Source organism: Bidens hawaiensis, unplaced genomic scaffold, assembly GCF_021521415.1.
Source record: "Bidens hawaiensis isolate Kalapana, Puna unplaced genomic scaffold, B.hawaiensis_p1.1 tig00006261_1, whole genome shotgun sequence".
Classification (NCBI taxonomy): Eukaryota; Viridiplantae; Streptophyta; class Magnoliopsida; order Asterales; family Asteraceae; genus Bidens; species Bidens hawaiensis.
The window spans coordinates 8,580-33,712 of NW_027491416.1; the positions used below are offsets into that span (position 1 = coordinate 8,580).

The following is a 25,133-nucleotide window of genomic DNA, read 5'->3' on the forward strand; positions in this document are numbered from 1 at the left end:
ACCCTTTCTTCCATACCTTTTTAACATACTTTTCTATATACCTAATCGCAAGTTTCATACATACATCATTCATTCTTCATCTTACAACATACATATAACATCAACCATTTCCTGGCAATACATGCAATTCCGAAGATCGTTCATGTATCGACAAGAAACCATTCATACATTTCACATAATACATAAATGGCATACACTTATCACTTAGGATAAGTGTATTAACTAATCACATCGAGTATGCACACAGCCCCGAAAACATAACAAGGAATGGGGCTAGAAACTCACCTGAAGTCGGTTACGTTCACCATTAATGGTAATTCCTTTCTTGAGCTGTGCACGGCTAACTATATAATATTTACATGTATCAATTAACTATTCTATCTCATATCGTATTTCTATCTTTTTTTATAACCCACAACGAACTGGGGTCCGGGGCAGCACCCCTGGCAGCGGGGTCTAGGGGCGGCAGCCCCTAGCAGGGTCCAAGAGGCAGAGCCCCTGGCTGGGCTCGAGCTGACAATTTTCCATTAACCGTCGTAACACATTTTCCATGACAATTTTGAATCATTAGTTAATTCGCTAACTCAAAAGTTCAAGGGCCTAATTGTAATTAATTCATTCTTTTCTAAGTCCAGGGACTGTTCTGTCATTTTATTAAACTTTCTAGTTCGTTATTCAGTCTTTAACGAATTTGGGTTCATTCGTTACTTCTATGTCTTATAACGAATCGGCTAATTCGTTACTTTATAACGAATTGATCTTTATAGCGAACTGAACCCTATAACGAATTGGACCTTATACGAATTGAACCTAGTAACGAATGACTCCCTTTTATAACGAATGACCCTTCTAACAAATGAGGGTTCATTCGTCATTTCCCATAGTGAACTGTCTGACGAATTGCGTAACGAATTACATAACGAATTAGGCTAATTCGTTACTTTTCCTTAACAAGTGAGCGTGCCCAATTCGTTACACGCGCCTAGGGTTTAGGGCATCTAACAGAATGTCAGACGTCTTTTCAAACATTCCCCTCGCCGGCGTCGCCGGAAAACCGGAAATCTCGCCAGAAAAACGAGATCTCTTCGTTTCTCCACCATTTTTCACCGTTTTTCGTCCTGTTCGATCCAGATCTGAGCTAGGGTGACCCCTAAGCTCATCTTAGGTTCGGTTTATATCCGATTCCATCCGAACCTCGTGACTTAACGGTTTAACGGTGTCGGCTTGTCGTTTCGCGATTATATCTAACGGGTTTAAGCTAAAACAACATCATACTATCATTACCTCGGGTCGGTGCTCGGTTTCCTTCTTGATTTCGGCTAGGGATAAGGAAGAATTAGAGAGAAATCTTAAGTGTGTGTTTTGGTGGTGTATGGAATATGTGTGAATGTGGATTAAGTGATTATTAATGGTATTTATATTTAGGGGTCATGGGCTTAAGCCCATGGACTCTACTTCTTTCTTTTATACCCAAAGTCCATGACCCATATCCATTTATCTCAACACTAGCCCAACTCATTTCTATTTATCTCTACCGATAACGACCCACAGTAAAATAGACAAAATTTATATTATTATTATGATCAAAGTAGGTTGTTACAAACATTTTCTTATAAATAAAATTTTTCACAATTTTTTGTCTTTTCAAATTTTAAAGTGTTTTTGGATTTTTCAAATTTTGAAATATAAAAACATGAAAACTAAAGACATGAAAACACACTATTTTTGAATTTTTAAAATTTTAAATTTTTAATGTTTTTAGATTTTATCTATACAAACGAAAAGTACAATCTTTTTGTATTTTCTATTTTCACCCCCTAAAAACCAAAATCAAAATTAAATTTAAGATAAATTAAACTAAAATAAAGATAGTTATCCTAGTTTGAGGATATCAGCAAGGGTATTTAGGCCATTTAAACCAAGCAAAAATTGAAAACGCGTTTTATCAAAGGCCTTGGTAAATAAATCAGCTTTTTTAAAATCGGTATGTACTTCCTCAAGGTCAATTAATTTCTTTTCAAAGCAATCCCGTATGAAATGATATCGAATTTCTATATGTTTCGTTTTAGAGTGTTGAACGGGATTTTTGGTGATGCTAATGGCAGCGGAATTATCAATTAAAATGGGAGTAGTAAGAAATTTCAAACCGTAGACGCGAAGATGTTGTTGTATCCACAAAACATGGGAACAGCAACTCGAGGCTGCAACGTACTCGGCTTCGGCGGTTGAAGTGGAGACAGTTGTCTGCTTCTTACACTGCCAGGAAACAAGCCGGTTTCCTAAAAATTGACGTCCTGCTGTGGTAGACTTGAAATTAATCTTGCATCCTCCATAGTCTGAGTCAGAATAAGCGGTATTATCGAAAGTATCGTTTTTTGGGGTACCATAACCCAGTGTCAGGATTGCCCCTCAGATATTGAAGAATACGCTTGACCACTGCCAGGTGAGTCACTCGGGGACTAGCTTGGTACCTAGCACATAAACATACAGCAAACATTATGTCGGGTCGAGAAACAGTAAGATACATCAAAGAACCAATCATAGCTCGATATAGGGTAGGGTCGACAGTATCCTCCAATTCATCCGATGATAAATTGTGACCCACGGGAAAGGAGTAGAAGGGGTTTTTCCGGCAGTAATCTTGAATAGGCTCAAGACGTCGTTCACATACTTTGTCTGGTGTATAAAGATTCCTTTCGTAGACTGATGAGCCTGCAACCCTAAAAAGAAATTCATCTCTCCCATCGAACTCATCTCGAACTTGGTTTGCATTGACTTCTCGAATTCCTTACACAACACGTCGTTTGTTGACCCAAAGATTATGTCATCTACATAAATCTGAACAAGGAGAAGATCATCACCAATATTTTTATAAAACAAAGTGTAGTCAACAGTCCCACGTTTGAAACCATTATCCGTCGGATGGTCGGCGAGCGTGCCATACCAAGCTCTCGGGGCTTGATGTAGACCATATAATGCCTTGTTTATGCGATAAACTCGGTCAGGATAATCGAGGTCTTCAAAACCCAGAGGTTGTAAAACAAACACTTCCTCATGAAGTTCACCTGGCGAAGTTACAACCCAGAGGTTGTAAAACAAACACTTCCTCATGAACTTCGCCTGGCGAAGTTATGGCCAGGCGAAGTTAGCAGCCAGGCGAAGTTATGGCCAGGCGAAGTTATGGCCAGGCGAAGTTAGCAGCCAGGCGAAGTTATGGCCAGGCGAAGTTATAGCCAGGTGAAGTTAAAAAAAAAAAAAAAAAAAAAAAAAAAATATTAAAAAAAAAAAAAAAAAATTGTTTGGAGTTTTCGTCTGTATGGCCAGGTGTACACGATTATTGTGAGACCAGAGATGTTGTTCCGTCAACGAGTGATCTTGTTATCTCTTGGTCTTACGTGTGAACAAATACGTGTCAACTCTGGATTTGGAGTTGAGGTTGTGAATGGATATTGTTTGAAACTGGATATTGACACATATTCGGGTGTTTGTGGGCAATGAAATTGTTGTTGTTCGAGGTTGACCAATTGAAGAAAGTCAAATTCAACTGAAGGTTTTTGTCATTACTGGATGGCGGTCAGAGCATATTATTTATGTTATTTTCAAGGCGTTCGAGAATTGGATCCTGAAACGTGATGCTTATTTATTAGAGTGAAAATTCTGGAACAAGTTGGATGTAATCGGGAACTAAAGTGTTTATGTTCTTGATCGTTATCCCTGGTGATTGAAGATGCTTCGGATGAATTAATGGTCATGTGTTAGATTCTGTCAAGGTGGTTTTGTGATGAAATTGATCACTTGATGTTGAGTAGTTGAAGATTAAACCTTATCGTATGCCGACGAGTTGGTGAAGTTGTGGAGGAAGCCCAACTTCACGTGTTGGTGAAGTCAGATGGACTCACGTGATTGGTTGAGATGATCTATTGGCACGAGGATGCATGCATTACAAAGACCTCAATCGTTATAGTCGGAGAAGCTTACACTGAAGGGGAGATCTGATATGGAAGACGCTGGGTGATTGGTAGATTTGTGAAGCTACAGGACAGTTTCAGACACGGCTGGTTGACTGCAAACAGAAGATCATCAGTTAAGAGGGAGTCTGTTGGTGCATGTTTTGTAACAGATGATCTTTCGTGTTTGTTAGAATTGAGAGCAACGGTCAAAGGGGAGACTGTTGGTGCATTTTGTGACCGTCGCTATGCAATTCTGACCAGCGGAACGCCACAGGCGAAGTTAGCACAACTTCGCCTTAGGCGAAGTTAGAACAACTTCGCCAACGGCGAAGTTGTAACAACTTCTGCCTTAGGCGAAGTTATCACAACTTCGCCAACGGCGAAGTTAGCACAACTTCGCCTACTGAAGCCCAGGCCCGTGAATGTTTGTCTATATATAGTTGTGTCTTGTTTAGTTTTAGGTATCCAGAAATTAGTGTGTGTTTGAGCAGCTTGTTTATTGAGAGAGAGTAAGAGACTAGAGTCGTGTGAGACGACCCGAGGTAGAGCTCACCTCGGGTCAGTCGTGTTTTCTGTTTTTGTTACGGTATGTAACGTGATTATTTTATATATGAATCTGCAGATTTGTTTATCCCGTTCTAGTATTTGTTTGTGTATTTGATCGTGTACGTGTTTGTGTTATTTGTCTGTACACCATAAACGAGTCTAGGAGGATTCCGCACTCCTAGACCTCGTGCGGATCTCGTATCGATCGCCGACGCCCCGGGGGGTCTAACAGGTTTGTCGATAAGATCCCAAACACCCAAACTTGCAAATTGTTGTAATTCTTCCTGCATGGCTTCTACCCAAGAAAGGATCTTGAAGTGCCATACGAGGAGTCTTTGGCTCAACTTGGGATAGAAAGCAAGTGAATTTAGCAAGATTTACAATTCCAGATGAATGTACATCTGCATAAGCACATAATACATTATTTTCATTTGACGAAGCAACTTGATGACGTATTTGAACTCCCACATCAAGTTCTCCAATAATGTTTTCTTTCGGATGATAATTATGAATCCTAAGAGTGGGATTCTCAGGAACATCCACATTTTCAAATAAATTAGTGTAATGTTCTCCCAGCTCGTGAGATGAAACATCACTATCAAGTTCAATAACTTGATCAACAACTGGAGTGTCATCAGACGAAGTAGATGCATTATCAAAGATAACCAGAGAATCATTATCAGGATCTTCAGTTGGAGCATCGGTTGGAACTTCAACATCATTAGAACTTGAAAATCTTGGAATTACCAGTTGTTCTTCAAAATAAGCACGAACTACTGGTTGATCAGTTGTTGGAGTAAATGAATTAAATAAACCATCATAGTCAAACATCCAGTCGGGACCTTTCCCTTGAGAAGGAGTAGTGTACTTTTGACAGTCCACATGATACCATTCCTCAACACAACCAGACGTGAAGTTAAATACTCGTTTCTTAGGAGAAGCAAGAAATACCCTTCAATGGTTTTTTCATCAAACTTTCCCACATATTTTTTCAACATCGTGCAAGGACATCCAAACGGTTCCAAGGACTTTAAATTAGGTTTTCGATTATTCAACAGCTCATAACTTGTCTTCTTGAGTCTCTTAACAGTTAGAACTCGATTGAGTGTATAACAAGCAGTATTCACCGCCTCATTCCAAAATTGGATAGGAAGCTTTGAATCAGCAAGCAAAGTTCTAGCAGCTTCAATCACCGTTCTGTTCTTTCTTTCAGCTACACCGTTCTGTTGTGGTACATATGGGGCACTGTATTCTCGATGAATTCCCTTTTGTAAACAAAAGAAATCCAATACAGTATTTTTAAATTCAGTACCATTGTCACTACGAATTCTCCTCACTTTCTGTTTGTATAGTGATTCGATCTTAGTGATTAAATTTTGAACAAGAACCGGTGTTTGATATTTCGAACTCATAAATAAGACCCATGAGTATCTTGAATAATCATTAGTAACTACCAGGCAATACCAATCTCCAGAAATACTCGCACGATTCACTGGACCAAAAAGATCCATATGAAGTCGCTCAAGAGAAGTATCAATAGAATTTAATAACTTAGAAGGATGCAACTTTTTCTTCTGTTTGCCCTTTTTACAAGCAATACAGTGGTCGGATAACTTAAAATTTTTCAAAGACACGCCTTCAACTAGGTCATTTGCCATTAGATAGTTCATCTTACGAACATGAATGTGACCCATTCTACGATGCATAGAATTGAGTCTTTCTCTGTTGCTTTCGTGACAAAACATGTTTCGATAGATGTTGATACTTTAGAACTCATATTTATGACATAAATATCATTTGATCAAGGTGATCTCATGACAACCATGTCTTCGGGAATCTCATATCCCGGTTTCAGAATCAGACATCCTTTATCAGTAAATACAGTAGTGAACTTTTTGTTACAGATCTGAGAAACGCTCAATAAATTATGATCTACCTTATCACAGTAGTTGACCTTCTCAAAAGTAATATGCCCATTCGAAACATCACCTTCTTGTGTGATCATACCCCCAGAATTCCCAGCAAACGCCACATAACCCCTTGAATATTTCTCACATTTGTTAAGAGGTTGAGATTTCCAGTAATATGACGAGAACATCCATTATCCATAATCCAGTTTTCACCAGAATGGTCTTGAATGTACCCTACAGACAAAAGAAAATGATTAGTTCAAAAAGGCAGCCCAGGCCTCAGTCTTGGGCACTTTTTGGTTTTCTTGAGAAACATTAAACTTAGTTGAATTCAACCGTTGTTCAGCAACTTAAGAATAAGTTACAGGATTCTTAGACTTTCGTCTTAGATAAGCAACTTGAACTACATTTGAGTTCACATTGTTACATAACGGTTCAGATGGAACAAACTTTGGTTTAACATGACCATGAGTTTCATTAACATGACCATGAGTATCATCATCATACGACATAGGTCGTTTCAGAATCTCTGTTATCGAAGAAACTGGTCTTGATTGATCTTTGACAAATGGATGTAGATTCTGAGAACTCTTCTGACCACAGTTTCTCACCACATGACCTTGTTGACCACAAAAGAAACAGCTTCGCATGTCCACATGATTGTGTTGAGATTTAGCAGTAACATATGATACAGAAGGTTGATGATGACTCACGTTCTTGATAAAACTCTTAGCTAAATCATCAGATGACTCAGATTTCTTTTTCAAATAAAATCTAAGTTAGAACAATTTGAGAAAATTTTCGAAGTATCGGTTCCAGTTGACTTTACAAATTGAACTTTCTTAGCATTTTTAAAACTTGTTTAGCTTTAATCAAAGGATCAGATGAAACTGACGTTTTAGCTTGAGCATATTGACGTTCAAGATCTTGAATCTTGGAAGTTTCATTGTGAAAAACACTCTCAATCAATTCTGGTTCAATGATACTTATTGGAATATCTTTCTCAGTGAACATCGTGTCTATCCCCTTTAATTTAAACACACGACCAGTAGATGGCTTGGAAACATTTGGATTGATGAAACGCAACAAATACTCATCAGAAATTTTGGGTTTTTCTGGTTTCTTAGCTCTCACTGGTTTGACCTTAATATGATTATCTTGTTTCACCTGAGTTGTGTGCGAACCATACACAGCCTCCTCAAATTCATGAGGTTCACACAGTATGTGATTTGAACTTGGAATGTTCTTGTTCTTGTGTATGATTTCAGGTTCGAACACATCCTCAATGATGACTTTGTCAACATTTTTAACAAAAACTTTGTTGCTTTGAACATGAGGTTTCTGAGTTGTAGTTTGGACTTTAATAGTTTCAGGTTTAACTGGTTTTGCTTTTTCAGAAATCAGAGACTCTTTAACAATCACATCCTCTTCTTTTCTAGCAAAAGGATTTGGTTTGTAATCATTTTGAAAAGGTGGTGGAATTTCAACAAAACCTATTCCTTTCTTTGAATCTTTTTGCTTACCAGATACTTCAATTATTTCGTTTAGAAAAAAGGAAGAGTTTCTGAATTTGCTCAATTTGTTCTTTAACTCAAGAATCTCATTTTCTCGGGTATCTTTGATATATGTTTCAAAATTTCTTATAACTTTTGATCATTGATAGTCATTTTAACCGATAACTCAGCCTTAAGATCATGATTACTTATAGTTAAAGCCTCATTTTTCTCTCTTGAATTCATTTGAGAGGTTAAGGATTGTCTATAAGTGTCCTTTAACGAAACAATCTCTTTTAGCAAATTATCATTTTGAAGTTTTAAGGAGTCTATCTTAGGCTTGTTGATTTCACAGTCAGCACATGACACATTAACAGAAAATTTAGAAGTTGAAGTACTGACCTCATTTTGCTTAGCCATGTAGGCATATGTGGTTGAATCACTGATTTTAGCCATACACGCGAAAGTGGTTGGAAGCTTTCCACTTGAATCATTTGAATCAGACTCAGTATCAGCATCAGAAGATAGTTCGCTTCCACTTGCATCTCGAAAATTCTCAGTAAATCCAAACATTGCCAGATTTGCTTGATTGTTATTTCACAGCAATCGTTGTGACCAGTCATCGCCATCTAAATTAGACAACATTGCTTGAGCTCCAGAAGATGATGATTTCGTTCCAGAAGATTTTCCCGCATCACTTCCACTTTTACCGGATGAGTTTTGATCTTGCTTTCTAGGACCAGTGTACTCTTCCTTTGGCTAATCACATTCTTTCGCAAAATGCCCAAACTCTTGACAATTGTAGCACTTAACCTTTAATTTATTAAACCCAATTTCTTATTCAAAGATGGAAGATCTTTACCCGTTCTCTGCATAAACTTTTTCACTTTCCTGACTATCATAGCCATATTCCACTTTAAGTCCATTAGTTCCAAATCATCAGGATCAATTTGGTCATAGTCTTCATCAGTCAAATCGCTCGTTGCAATTTTACTACTAACCAGATTCTCATATGAAGTCATGAAGGCAGATAAAAAAGCAAAATTTTGTTTGGCCTCCCTCATATTCACATTCGGTTGTGATGAGAATTGATTTGAAGGTGATGAATTTCCAGATCCTCCAGATGAACCAGAAACACCAGATGATCCAGTATTTCCAGCTGTGTAAAAACAAACACGTGGATCACTATAGATAGTTGTTGCATTATCACTTGCAGTTTGTGTTAGAAATGCAGTGATAGGAGACATGGTTGAACTTAATGGCATACTTCCACCATAAAATGCAGGATCTTGACTATCTTTTGATGACTTTTGACATTTAAGATCGTATTCTCGTGCCTCGATCTTTTGCATAAATTCCGATGCCGTCAAATCTTCATTGTTGAAATAATTATTCTCTTTCAGAACCATCAAGAAAGTCGAGTAAGAACTCGGTAATGCACTTTTAATGGTATCAATTTTATCAATCTCAGAAGTTTCTAACCTCATCTTATCCATCTCAGCTATCAAATGATTAAATCTTGTTGTCATCTCTTCAACAGTCTCACCCTTAAGCAGGTTAAAGTTTCTAAATTGAAACTTGAGCATAACCTTTTTACTTTCAGCAGTGTTACCCATACTCCTCATACGAATGTGTTGGAATAATGAGGCACAAATCTTTATACTCCCTACTTGGTGAAAGATGTTTTTAGGTAAAGCCATAGTGAGAGTAGAATAAGCTTTTGTCTCAATTTCTAACGCTTCTTCTATTCAACCGAATATTGCGAGATAGCTTTAGGTGTAAAACCAATGGTCTCATCCCCAATCATTGGAACGGTGTAAACTTCATCTAAGCAATACGAACAATCAGGATGAACTGACCCTAGATGAGCACGGAAACGGGGTTCCGATTTAGCAAAATCGCTAAATTTTATTAAACGTGGACACTTTGAATGTGAACCGATCTCGGTATCCAGTTGCAACATTTGTTGCATTAACATATTTTGGGAAGCTAATGCATACATACCAGCCATGTTTGCTAAATGACAATTTTCTCAAATTACAAAGGTTAAAGTTGAAAATTATAATAACGGACTTTGAATAGTAAAAGTAACGAACTGTAAACAGTGATTAACGAATCACAACTTAACGAAGTGAAGATTGTTCAGGTAACGAATCAGGAGTGATTTTAATGAATCTGAAACAGTAACTTTAACAAATCTGAAATAGATTATAACGAATTGGTCCACGAAACAGAAGGTTTCCTTTAACAAATCACTACGGGTAATCTTAGCGACTTATGTAGCGAATTAGCTACAGTTGATAACGAATCAACTGATAGCGACTCAGGTTGTTACAACGGTTGTAACAAACCTCTGACAACAAATGCCACGTGGCAAAAAGTTGTTATAATAACAGGTATCGAGGTGAGACACGTGTCACACGAATTAGTTGACATGAATCAGAATACGTAACGAATTAGTTCACGAATCAGCTAATAACCATAACAAATTAGCTAAAGACTTAACGAATTAGCCAGAAGTGTTAACGAATCAACTGAATCTTCAAATCTTCAAACACATATTTTCCAGATTTATTGAAAACACATGAACATTCAAATAACCACAAAATATGTAATACTCACTCGATATACAGCCAAATCGCTCAATCAAACTACCAAAACAATCGGAAACATAACGCGAATTCAATTCGCACCATCTCGTACATCAAATTACCTTAACTCACAACCAATTTGACCAAAACTTATCCCCTGTTTTCGGCCAAATCCAAAACCAAACCAATTCAATCCAAACCAGTCCAAATTTCAATTCCTTATAACCAAACCTTACCAATATCTTACCAATCTCAAATCCAATCTACTCAATCCATTACCAATCCCAAATTACACTGAATTCGATCCAAATGTAATTCGAACATAAACTTAAACCAAAATAACAATTAACAGTCTATTACTAACCAATTGACACTCAAATCAAGAGCAATCGAACACCGAAAGCTCTGATACCACTTATTTGAACACGTTAATCCAATACACAGATCACAGATCTAATATATATATATATATATATATATATATATATATATATATATATATATATATATTAACCCATAATAAGGATCTATTTCATAATTACGCTTGATTGTATGTTATACGTAATATTAGTTGTATGTATGTGTATAATATTAGAATTGAAGCTTGAGAGGATGTTTGGGCAGGGGTTCGATAATGTAACTCAAAACTTAAATTAAACAGTGGTCTAACCCACTATATATAGAAGATGAGTCTAGTTCGTTACACATTCCGTAACGAACTAGCCACTCACTTTGTTACATACATTAAATAAGATAAACTTAATGAATCACCCCCTGATTCGTTAAATATCCTTAACGAATCAGGAGGGAACTTAACTTAAGTCTAGTTCGTTAACATCCTTAACGAACTAGATGCTAAACTTAACGAATTACAATAATAACTTAATATTTATTACATAAATAAAACGACAAATACATTAATAATAGATACAAAGACTCGAGACACAAAACCGTGTACTAACAAATCTTCTTCTTCTTCTTATTATTTATTATTATTATTATTGTTATTGTTAATTTGCATTTATGTTTGATAAATTAATTATTGATAAATAAATAAACATTAATATATATATATATATATATATATATATAAGGTTATAAAAAAGTTATTCTTCGAACGCTAACATGTCATTAATCCGGTTTATTAAGCGAGCGATAAAAAATATTATTATCATAGTTATTATGTGTGTGTATATATATATATATATATATAATTAAGAAACAAGGGTTCAAAACAAGAAAAAAATGACTCCAGGTTTGATTTTATCACGATAGTGTTTACCCAATGATATATACGTATAATAATAATCAAAACATAAAAAAAAACCCAAAAACCGGGCCTAGAGGACTCAAACCCGCGCCCTAAGCCGGTTCTCAGCTTTAACGAATATGCACTGGCCATCAGGCCAATGCCTTAACTTGATTATATGATGAAAACATAAGTTTATATAAAAACTCCGTTCTTGTTTTTCCCCAAATCATAAACCCTAAAACTTAAATCGGATTAGTTAATCATTGTTAAGTAAATTGCTTTAGGGTTAATGTTAATTGATTAAGAACGAGCTTAATGCATGATTCAATTACCTAAAATGATTAATGAATTGGGTGTGAACGGTGAATTAGGGCTCACGACTCGAGTTTAATATCAATACTGATCTTGATGGCTTCCTTTAACAAAATTGAGTTTGGGTTTGGTTTCGTTATGGTGCAGATGGTGTGGTAGGATTTAATTAAATTATAATCATGTATTTATAGTGTTTAGGATGATTATAGCCGCGGTTCGAATATTAATAATTAGCTGTCAACTCGTCATCGTTTACTATGATTAGAGTGTCAGTGGGATTCGTTTAAGGTTAACAATTGATTTTGAAAGATGAATTATGTTTATTATGGCCGAAAATTGAGGAACAAGCAAGAAAGATAGGCGTCGGTGGTGAGTATGGAGGGAAAAAGTTTGATTATTATTTGCAATATAATCCCTGTTCTTTGGTGGTGGGTGCACAAGGGAATTAAAGTTAACTAGAGGGGTGTATTTTGCACATAACTCATAGTTATTTACCAATACTCAACTTAATAATAAAATTATATAATTAAGTGAGTTAAATTGTACTAATAAATGCGAGATTTTATTGATTGAATTACCCGAATATGAAACGTATCGAGTAATGATTACAAAATACACGAAAACGAAACCGAAATGTTACATATGATGTAATTTCTAAAAAATAACTACGCATATGTTATTTACAGTTTTATCTTTAGTTTGAGTATAATATTACTAACTATAAATAACAACTAAAAGAAAAACAAATTCTTATTTTATACAACATTATCATACTGAATATACTATGCTACAACTTTATGTTGAAATTTACATGTTATATTATTTATATTGGGTTTTGTACTTAATTTTTTGTATTAGATGTTTTGTGTTAAAATTTTTGTACTGAAAATTTTTTTCTATATTGTTTGTACTATATTTTTTGTATTTGATTTTCTGAAATGGATTTTTTTTGTGTCGCACTTTAAGAAAATAAGAGGGTGAAAGTTAGGGTTTTAAAACAAAATGTAAATGTAAGTTTGGTTTTAGTCAAAGGTTAATTATTGTGGGCTACCAGTGGGGGGCGTTAGTTGCTTTGAGTCGGCAAGAGGTTGTGCGTTAAACACAACGTCAGACGGGTTAACAAACATTATTGTTGGGGTAACGGGTTAACATTGGAATGGGTGGGGTGGCGTTACGGATGGTGGACAATGTAGATGGTTGTAGCACCTCCAGACATTATTTCACGGCGTTCATTCAGCTTTAGATGAATTCATAAAAATGTTAAATTAATGTGTTTGTACATGCCTATAAGTTTAGTGGGTTGATCTGTTTAGCTATGTTATTTTCAAAAAAATGTGTTTCTTTGTAATAGTTTAAATTGTTTATGTTGAAATTTGAGATTTAGATATAAAGAGTTAGGCTAAAATACAACTTAGTGATAAAGATTTGTGACATAAAAAAACCCTGAAAAATTCAATAAAAATAATTAAAAAAAAAATCATAACTCAAAAGCTAAAAGAAATAAAATGTTTCCCGGTCATTCTCGCTAATTAAAAAAAGAGACAATGATGTCATGTGTTTTACCATTGTGTGTGTCTTTTTTCCTCAATATTTGTTATATCAGTCGGCATTTGTATAAATACAATGCCGACCAAAATATAACACAATGTTGAGTAATATAACACAATGATAAACAAAAAGACATAATGATATTTTTTTAACGAGTTATATTTATTTCATCTCACGAATATAAGCGGTTTTTCCAAATTAATTTCTCACACGACACGATGTTAACCCCCCCCCCCCCCCCCCCTTGAGATTAGTAGACCAATGACAAACCGCATATTTACATGATGTAAAGAACAAAAGAACAAAAATTTTAGCCAAAATGTAAAGAGCTTAAATAATTAAATTTGTTAGTAGTTTTAGCAAAGCAAGATTTGTTTCATTCACCAAAGATCTCCAATATCACGAGAATATTAATATATAATTATTATTTTAAAAAAAGTACTTGGAAGTTGGATGCATTTAATTAAGGCCTAATCATCAAAACAAACAAGTTTGACACAAAAATTTTTAAAATAAACATGTCTAATTTGGCATACATCTATCTAATCATTAAGTTTTTGCTCAATAAATAAGTGACACGTCAGCGAAGACGACTAAGACTTAGCAGTCACTTTATGGGCACATAATTTTGTGAAAAATAAGCGGGCCCACTTTTAGTTATAAAAATTCGACATGTGTAGAAGACGAATAAACTTAGGATACATCTTTGATTATTTAGCCGGCATCCTTGACTCTTAGCCGGCTTCGGGATGACACTTAGCCGACTCCATAGATTCCTTTTTAGTTGGCTCCGATTCGGCTTGTAGGCTAAATCTTCACTTAGCCGTCTTCTTTTTTTTCTTTTAGCCGTCTAATTATAGCCGTGAAAATTAAATAGTTTACCAACTTTACATACCCTATTAAATGCCTAGCCAACTTCTATCTTTTTAACACTTAGCTGTTGTAAATTTAGTTCTTAAAATTAAATACGTTTACATGCTCAATTATAGATTTAGCCGGCTTCTATTTCTTTTTTAATTTAGTTATCAATTGTTTTTCTCTTAGCCGACATGTTTTAGCCGTCACAACAAAATACTTTTACCTACCCAATTTTAGTTTTTTACAAACCATTCTTATAATACTATACAACCATCTTCACCCTATCTTATAAATCCATCTTCATCCTATCAAAGTTTTTTTACTTATCACACGAGATTTTTTTATTAAATACGTTTGTTAACGTCGTTGTTTTTAGCGGTGGGAATTGGCATGTTGTTGATTGGGCTGTTGAATATCTATCTTTCGCTTGATTGTATGAAACTTGCTTTACAGATAAGTCCAGATATTACATATGAATATTTAATATCTTTTATTTCAAAACAGTTTGATCTTTAAAATATTACAAGATTATCCTATAAGATGTCTACATTTACTGATCCATTATATTCAGTGAAAGATTGGGATGTAAAATTTTTTTTAGAAACATCGTCTAAAAATATCTTTGAAATTGTTTAAGTTATTTGTTATTCAAGAAATCGGTGTTGGTTCATCTGTCCAAAACTAGAAACGTGTTTCTGTTGGTTTGTCAAAGATACATGTTTCGAGTGGTTCATCTAGCCAAATACTTTTTTTTTCGAAATGAAGAAATTCCTATTGATTTAAATATTCATGGTGATTATTTTAAACCATATTCTAAATGTCCAGATAGTAATATGTATTTGACCCCGGAGTCCATGTCTAATAAAAAACCATTCATAATGACATACAGTTTTTCGTCGAATAATATATATGGAGTGTCGATTATTGGTAGTTGTTTAAAGGATTCATGTTTCAAAGATACAGAATCATTAAAATTGACACTTGGGCGAATGACAATTTAATAAAAGCTAGAAGCCACAGGTAAAGTTGGTGAACTATTTAATTATAGTGGCTAAATTTACCCGGCTAAAAGGAAAAAAAAAGACAACTAAGTGAAGTTTTAGCCTGTGAGTCGAGTTGGAGCCGGCCAAGATAGAAAACAAAGAACTGACTAAGTGAATAAACACATATTTCAAATCCGGTTAAGAAGGAATAAACAAGTTTAAAGTTGAATTCAACCCCGTTTTGATTCCGTAACAAGTCCACGCCACCAAGTTGTAACAATGTGTTTTATTAAGTAGGTAAAAATATTTAATTTTGGTGGCTAAAACATGCCGACTAAGGGGAAAAAACGAAGACGGCTAATAGTAAAAAAACGAAAGCGGGCTAAGTGTTTCATTAGATAATTAAAATTATTTAACTTTGGCGGCTAAAACATGACGGCTAAGAAAGAAAATGAAGACGGCTAAGAGAGAAATAAAATGTGAGCCGGCGAAATATTTAATTTAGTAGTTAAAGTATTTAATATGGTGGCTAAGAGAGAAAAACAAGAAAACCGACTGAATATTTAATTAGGTAGATTAATATTTTAAACTTTGGCGGCTAAAATTAGACGGCTAAATGAAGCTTTAGCCTACAAGCCGAGTTGGAGGCGGCTAAGAAGGGTTTTATGTAGCCGGCTAAGTGAGTAAACACAGATCGCGAATCTGGCTAAGAGTTAAGGATGCCAGCTAAATAACCATATAGGCCAAGTTTAGTCGTATTTGACACGTGTCGAATTTGTATGGGCTAAAAGTGGGACCCTACTTTTCACAAAATTTTGTGCCCATAAAGTGGCGGCTAAGGTTAGCCACCTTAGCCGGCTTCACTGACGTGTCACTTGTTTATTGGACAAAAACCTAATGATTGGATAGATGTAGGCTAAATTAGACACGTCTATTTTGAAAAATTTTGAGTCAAACTTGTTTATTTTGATAAATTTTCCTTTAATTAAAATGTGAGAGAAAATTCCGTGAATGGTCCATATAGTTTAGGCTAAATTTTAAATATAGTTTTAATGTTTAACAATTGAATCTACAGTCCCTAACTAACTTCTTTTCTTTTTATTATTGGTCCAAAAAGATAACTGAGTTAGATCTTTCTGTTAGACCAATGTGAATATACTCTTTTATCAATAATCTTAAATAACAAAACATTTAATTGTTATACAAGTAAAAAATAAAAATTACTTTTCTATCTAAATATTTTAATTATGATATATACTTAACCCAAATCTAACTCCGTATCTCTCTGTAATTTCCACTCGCCGGCATGAATTCTGACCCGTTTCTCACCGGTATCAGCTCCTTTACAAATACAAATGTGACCATCGTTTGTCTTCCTTCTTACGAACAACACTTTTTTTTCTGCAGTTGCTTACTCCTCGCCACCATGTTTTTCGGCTAGACTATCATCACCGCCAAATTAAACGAACCAGAACGGTTGAGATCATATATGCCATGTTTTGTGACAGTTGCTTTATCAGTCATCTTAGGTATCTGATATAGATTGAAATGTCGATTAAAACCTCATGCTTGGATCAGATCTAGTTCAAAATAAAAGTGGAAAGTTAAACTAGAGAAGGGAAAGTAAGAAAGAAGATGAATAAAGATAAATCAGAGAGAGGAAATTGATCTCAAGACAATCGTGAATGCCTGAATGGAGTCCTGAAAAATGGTAACTGAAAAAAACACAGTTGTTGGAGATATGGTTCTCAATCTCCCCATATCTTTTAATATTTTCTTTAGTTTTAACAAAAATTTTCATAACCAGATCGGAGAGCGAACCGGCTGTCTTACTGGTTCACTGGTCGAACCGGTTGGACCAGATTACAGAACCAGATACAACAATAATTTAATTTAAAATTATAAGATACTAAAGACGAAAAAAACTAGGTTAATTTACTTTCAAAAGGCCCATAAAAACTATGTTAAAATATATTTCTCAGCCACTCCCACTTTCTTTTAGGTAAGATCTATTTTCCTTTCATATGTCTTTCTTCTTTGGAGTATGCATTAAGCTTCTACACGAGAATCTAAAACATACAATAGAGGGTTGCCGCCGTCTCTGTTGTTGATGTGCAAGCTAAGACCTCTAATCATCCTTGATGTGCAAAGGTATGAATCAAGTTTATGAGTAAATTTATTATTCATATAAGTGTGTGGAAAAGATTAAAGTTTATAGTTGATATAATTATATTTTCATGACTAAGCACTAATTATTTTACTTGTCACAAATGTCTCCATCACAAGTAGTCATTGACCTATCTAATTCCGAAGATAAATCTGGGGACGTACCCTTGTCCCCGATAGTCTTTCTACCTGCACCTACTTCGACTGAGCCCGCACGCATTGACCACGATACACCATTGAAGATGTATTCTTGGAAAAATAAAAAAATCGACACCGAGACTACTGCTTCCGCATCACATCTTCAGCAGCTCACACCGGTTCTAGAGCCCGAGCCCGAGCCCGTAGCTCCCGAAATTCCACTTCCACTTCCACTTCCACCACCACCACCCCCACCACACGTGGGAGGAAACCAGGTAGATCAGGGTATTTCCCTCAAGGGGCAGGTAGCCTCTCAAGGGGAAAGGTTTGCCACACACGAAGTTACTTTGGGAGACATCCAACAACGCCTCACCAATATGGAAACCCAAGGAGTAGCTAATGCAGATATATTTAATGTGATGGTTCAAAAGGTTATTGATTTGAAGTAGAGGGGGCAATTCTGACCCAAAGTCATTTAATTGGGTCAGTTTGGGTTAAATTTAAAACCTTTTGGGTTGAAATGGGTTGGGTAATTTAATTGTAAGGGTTGAAATGGGTTAAATATGAAAAATCGTTTAAGAATGACGGGTCAAATTGGGTTGATAGTTTTATTAGAATGGGTTGTTTAGGGTTAGGGAATAGATCTCCAGTGAAAACCATGGGTTCGTGACTTCATCAGTTCATCAGTTCATCTTCGCCTCAGCAGATTCAATCACCGTCAGCCCCGCCGTCGCCGCCATTCGACGTCCAATCACCACCGCCGTGGGTAAATTCTTCCGGTATGGATTCATGTTCGGCAGAGAAACCTCACGGAAGGAATTAGGCGATCTTATCGCAGATCTTCGCCGATCAAATCCTGATTCATCGTCTTCTAATCCTCCACACTCCTGATTCGGTAACCTTTTCGATTTCAATTCGGTAACTTATAATATCCTATTGTTATACTAAAGCAGCAGGTGCAACTGCTCATTTATTGAATTAGATTAGTAGTATTTAACTTACTAATTGATTTATTTAATTGCAATGTACCTTTATAACTGTATTATTGTGGTCTACTTTAACTTAGATTGTTCAAATTGCCACTTTTTTTTTCTGTCAGGGATTAGAGCACACATGAAAACCGAACCAAAAACCGAAATGTTGACTTTTGTTAATATTTTTTACATGACTTTTGGTAGGTCAAGATTCAAGAATATTTGGCGATATGTCAAGCAACACTGGTTTTGATCAACATAGTATAGGTGAGGAACGAGATGATGAAGTTAATTCAAATGATTCAAGTAAACGTTCTTATGTTTGGGACTACTTTGGTTGCGTAATGGTTGAACCTGATGGGACGAAGAAAGTAAGTTGTAAAGCGTGTGGACAGAAGTACAAGGTTGGTTCAAATTTGGGAACATCGAACTTAAAACGACATATCCCTAAGTGTTTTGATATTGATGAGCTAGGTCCACCAATAAAGCGCGCCCCTTTAGATCTAGAAATGTATAAAGAGAAGATAGCAATTTCAATCATCAAACATAACTACCCTTTTAGTTATGTTGAACATGAGGGAACACGAGATTTGCATAAATTCTTACATCCTGATGTGAAGGACATGACAAGAAACACTGCAAAGTCGCATATCTTAAGAGTATATGATCGGGAGAAGATGATTCTTAAAGATAAATTACAAAGCATAACTAGTAGGATATGTTTGACTTCTGACTTATGGACTTCTCTCACGACGGACGGATATATGGCATTGACAGCTCATTATGTTGATGAGGATTGGGTTCTAAGAAAAAAGGTACTAAATTTTAGATTTATACCTCCTCCACACACTGGTTTCATCATAGCAGAGCACATGATCAACTTTTTAGCAGAATGGGGTATTGAGAAAAAGATTTTCACAGTAACACTAGATAATGCAAAGTATAATGATGTTTTGGTATCTTCTTTGAAAAGTCATTTGCGTTTGAATAACGTATTAGTGTGTGATGGTGATTATACTCATGTGCGTTGTTCTGCCCATGTATTAAATCTTGTTGTTCAAGCTGGAATTAAAGTAATTGAAGGAGCCATTGAAAAGGTTCGAGATTCGGTTAAGTATGTGAGAGGAAGTGCTGCTAGGAAGTGTAAGTTCGCAGAATGCATCGAATTACTTTCATTACGGTGCGGTAAACATGTTCGTCAAGATATCGTAACGAGATGGAATTCTACGTATCTTATGCTTGATTGTGCATTGGCTTATCGTCGGGCTTATTCTCAGTTAGCACTAGTTGATTCCAATTTTAAGAGTAATCCATCAGAAGAGGAATGGGAAAGGGTGGAAGTAATCACAAAATTTTTGAAACCTTTCTATGATATCACTACTTTGTTTTCTGGAAGCTTATATCCGACTTCCAACTTATATTTTCATCAAGTGTGGAAAATTCAATTGCATATTGAAGAAGCAATTCGCAATACAAATGATATTATTAGTAACATGGCAAAAGACATGAAAAAAAAGTTTGATAAATATTGGGAAAGTTATAGTATGGTGTTATCTTTTGCGGTTATTTTAGATCCACGGTACAAGGTTAAGCTTGTTGAGTATTGTTTCTCAAAACTTGACATGAAAGTTGAAGAGCGAAAAACGAAATTGAAGAGTATCGTTGATGGCATTCATAAGCTATTTATGGAGTATGATATTCAATCGGAGACAATGCCCGATTCTTCAAGACCCGAGAGTTCAAATGTTGGTGACAACACGTTGGACGAGTTGGAGGGATTTGACTCATTTGAAAGCCAATATAGAAATGATGTTAACGAAAAGTCTCAGTTAACATTGTACTTAGATGAACCTCAACTAGACAGAAAACAACCACTTGATGTTTTACGGTATTGGAAGGATAATCAAGGAAGGTATCCAAAAGTGGCTCTAATGGCTCGTGATCTATTGAGCATCCCAATTACTACCGTCGCTTCCGAATCATCTTTTAGTATTGGAGGTCGGGTTTTGAGCAAGTATCGAACTTCACTTCTACCATCCAATGTCGAGGCGTTGCTATGCGCTCAAGATTGGTTGGATGTTTTACAAGGTATTAAAAGTTCATTCTTTTGCAACTAAATTTTATGAAATATCTTTATTAATATAGCACCTTTCATTTTTCACATATTTAGATGAAAACGAGATCGAGATGGAGGAACAACTTGCTGAAGACATTGAAGCGTTGATTCCGAGTTATAATAGTAGCAATTTTAGATTGACCGAGAGGTATTAAAAACTGAATTCTCTTTGCAATTTAATTTTATATTTGTATATGTTTATTAATATAACAACTTTCCTTTTTTACATATTTAGATGAAACGAGATCGAGATGGAGGAACAACTTGTGTTGACCAAGAATGCAACTTGTAGTAGGGTTTCTAGTTGTTTTGAATTGTTTAATGTCATCATTGTTATTTTGGATAAAGACATTGTGCAAATATGTGATCTTAAAGTACTTAAATGATGTTTTGATTAGGAAATGTCATCATTGTTTACCTTGTTTGAAGTATTGGTTATGTAACTTGATATGCGAGCTGTTACGCGCTGAAACGAGCTGAAAAATCGCTTAAACAAACTGTTACGCGCTGAAACGAGCTGAAAAACCGCTTAAACGAACTGTTACGCGCTGAAACGAGCTGAAAAACCGCTTAAACGAGCTGTTACGCGCTGAAACGAACTAAAAAAACCGCTTAAACGAACTGTTACACCGCTTAAGCGAGCTGTTACGCGCTGAAACGAACTGAAAAACCGCTTAAGCGAGCTGTTACGCGCTGAAACGAACTGAAAAAACCGCTTAAACGAGCTGTTACGCGCTGAAACGAACTGAAAAAACCGCTTAAGCGAGCTGTTACGCGCTGAAACGAACTGAAAAAACCGCTTAAGCGAGCTGTTACGCGCTGAAACGAACTGAAAACCGCTTAAGCGAGCTCTTACGCGCTGAAACGAACTGAAAAACCGCTTAAACGAGCTGTTACGCGCTGAAACGACTGAAAAACCGCTTAAGCGAGCTGTTACGCGCTGAAACGAACTGAAAAACCGATTAAACGAGCTGTTACGCGCTGAAACGAACTGAAAAACCGCTTAAGCGAGCTGTTACGCGCTGAAACGAACTGAAAAACCGCTTAAACGAGCTGTTACGCGCTGAAACGACTGAAAAACCGCTTAAGCGAGCTGTTACGCGCTGAAACGAACTGAAAAAACCGATTAAACGAGCTGTTACGCGCTGAAACGAACTGAAAAAACCGCTTAAGCGAGCTGTTACGCGCTGAAACGAACTGAAAAACCGCTTAAACGAGCTGTTACGCGCTGAAACGAACTGAAAAAACCGCTTAAGCGAGCTGTTACGCGCTGAAACGAACTGAAAAACCGCTTAAGCGAGCTGTTACGCGCTGAAACGAACTGAAAAAACCGCTTAAGCGAGCTGTTACGCGCTGAAACGAACTGAAAAACCGCTTAAGCGAGCTGTTACGCGCTGAAACGAACTGAAAAACCGCTTAAGCGAGCTGTTACGCGCTGAAACGAACTGAAAAACCGCTTAAACGAGCTGTTACGCGCTGAAACGAACTGAAAAACCGCTTAAGCGAGCTGTTACGCGCTGAAACGAACTGAAAAACCCGATTAAACGAGCTGTTACGCGCTGAAACGAACTGAAAAAAACCGCTTAAGCGAGCTGTTACCGCGCTGAAACGAACTGAAAAAACCGATTAAACGAGCTGTTACGCGCTGAAACGAACTGAAAAAAACCGCTTAAGCGAGCTCTTACGCGCTGAAACGAACTGAAAAACCGCTTAAGCGAGCTGTTACGCGCTGAAACGAACTGAAAAACCGCTTAAGCGAGCTGTTACGCGCTGAAACGAACTGAAAAAAACCGCTTAAACGAGCTTTTGCTGTTAAAAAGATCTGTAACGTGTTGGAAACACGCTTATTCGTTGGTAAAAAAAAATTAAGCGAAACCCGTTTTGACCTGTTCATACATTGACTCGTTCTAACCCGAACCTGTTGACCCTAACCCGTTCCGACCCGAACCGAAACAACCCTTCTTTTAAGTGACCCGTTTCGACCCTAACCCGTTTCGACCCTAACCCGTTTCAACCCCTAACCCGTTCCGACCCATGACCCGTTTCGACCCAACCCAACCCAATTGCCACCTCTACTTCATCAGTTCATCAGTTCATCTTCGCCTCAGCAGATTCAATCACCGTCAGCCCCGCCGTCGCCGCCATTCGACGTCCAATCACCACCGCCGTGGGTAAATTCTTCCGGTATGGATTCATGTTCGGCAGAGAAACCTCACGGAAGGAATTAGGCGATCTTATCGCAGATCTTCGCCGATCAAATCCTGATTCATCGTCTTCTAATCCTCCACACTCCTGATTCGGTAACCTTTTCGATTTCAATTCGGTAACTTATAATATCCTATTGTTATACTAAAGCAGCAGGTGCAACTGCTCATTTATTGAATTAGATTAGTAGTATTTAACTTACTAATTGATTTATTTAATTGCAATGTACCTTTATAACTGTATTATTGTGGTCTACTTTAACTTAGATTGTTCAAATTGCCACTTTTTTTTTTCTGTCAGGGATTAGAGCACACATGAAAACCGAACCAAAAACCGAAATGTTGACTTTTGTTAATATTTTTTACATGACTTTTGGTAGGTCAAGATTCAAGAATATTTGGCGATATGTCAAGCAACACTGGTTTTGATCAACATAGTATAGGTGAGGAACGAGATGATGAAGTTAATTCAAATGATTCAAGTAAACGTTCTTATGTTTGGGACTACTTTGGTTGCGTAATGGTTGAACCTGATGGGACGAAGAAAGTAAGTTGTAAAGCGTGTGGACAGAAGTACAAGGTTGGTTCAAATTTGGGAACATCGAACTTAAAACGACATATCCCTAAGTGTTTTGATATTGATGAGCTAGGTCCACCAATAAAGCGCGCCCCTTTAGATCTAGAAATGTATAAAGAGAAGATAGCAATTTCAATCATCAAACATAACTACCCTTTTAGTTATGTTGAACATGAGGGAACACGAGATTTGCATAAATTCTTACATCCTGATGTGAAGGACATGACAAGAAACACTGCAAAGTCGCATATCTTAAGAGTATATGATCGGGAGAAGATGATTCTTAAAGATAAATTACAAAGCATAACTAGTAGGATATGTTTGACTTCTGACTTATGGACTTCTCTCACGACGGACGGATATATGGCATTGACAGCTCATTATGTTGATGAGGATTGGGTTCTAAGAAAAAAGGTACTAAATTTTAGATTTATACCTCCTCCACACACTGGTTTCATCATAGCAGAGCACATGATCAACTTTTTAGCAGAATGGGGTATTGAGAAAAAGATTTTCACAGTAACACTAGATAATGCAAAGTATAATGATGTTTTGGTATCTTCTTTGAAAAGTCATTTGCGTTTGAATAACGTATTAGTGTGTGATGGTGATTATACTCATGTGCGTTGTTCTGCCCATGTATTAAATCTTGTTGTTCAAGCTGGAATTAAAGTAATTGAAGGAGCCATTGAAAAGGTTCGAGATTCGGTTAAGTATGTGAGAGGAAGTGCTGCTAGGAAGTGTAAGTTCGCAGAATGCATCGAATTACTTTCATTACGGTGCGGTAAACATGTTCGTCAAGATATCGTAACGAGATGGAATTCTACGTATCTTATGCTTGATTGTGCATTGGCTTATCGTCGGGCTTATTCTCAGTTAGCACTAGTTGATTCCAATTTTAAGAGTAATCCATCAGAAGAGGAATGGGAAAGGGTGGAAGTAATCACAAAATTTTTGAAACCTTTCTATGATATCACTACTTTGTTTTCTGGAAGCTTATATCCGACTTCCAACTTATATTTTCATCAAGTGTGGAAAATTCAATTGCATATTGAAGAAGCAATTCGCAATACAAATGATATTATTAGTAACATGGCAAAAGACATGAAAAAAAAGTTTGATAAATATTGGGAAAGTTATAGTATGGTGTTATCTTTTGCGGTTATTTTAGATCCACGGTACAAGGTTAAGCTTGTTGAGTATTGTTTCTCAAAACTTGACATGAAAGTTGAAGAGCGAAAAACGAAATTGAAGAGTATCGTTGATGGCATTCATAAGCTATTTATGGAGTATGATATTCAATCGGAGACAATGCCCGATTCTTCAAGACCCGAGAGTTCAAATGTTGGTGACAACACGTTGGACGAGTTGGAGGGATTTGACTCATTTGAAAGCCAATATAGAAATGATGTTAACGAAAAGTCTCAGTTAACATTGTACTTAGATGAACCTCAACTAGACAGAAAACAACCACTTGATGTTTTACGGTATTGGAAGGATAATCAAGGAAGGTAT

The 25,133-nt window shown here is 36.3% G+C and overlaps 2 protein-coding genes across 2 annotated transcripts; both read left to right on the forward strand.

The window, feature by feature from the left end:
• The first annotated feature begins 18,951 nt into the window (after window positions 1-18,951).
• On the forward strand, window positions 18,952-21,231 carry LOC143631927 (zinc finger BED domain-containing protein RICESLEEPER 2-like). Its single transcript, XM_077100541.1, has 3 exons — window positions 18,952-20,809; window positions 20,892-20,985; window positions 21,073-21,231. The coding sequence occupies exons 1-3, from the start codon at window positions 18,952-18,954 to the stop codon at window positions 21,074-21,076; spliced, it is 1,956 nt and encodes a 651-aa protein (XP_076956656.1). The 3' UTR covers window positions 21,077-21,231.
• A 2,216-nt stretch (window positions 21,232-23,447) lies between these two features.
• On the forward strand, window positions 23,448-25,105 carry LOC143631928 (zinc finger BED domain-containing protein RICESLEEPER 2-like; the record flags this gene model as incomplete). Its single annotated transcript, XM_077100542.1, has 1 exon — window positions 23,448-25,105. A coding segment is annotated over exon 1 (1,658 nt), but the record flags the coding sequence as incomplete, so codon positions are not given.
• Between the last annotated feature and the right edge of the window lie 28 nt (window positions 25,106-25,133).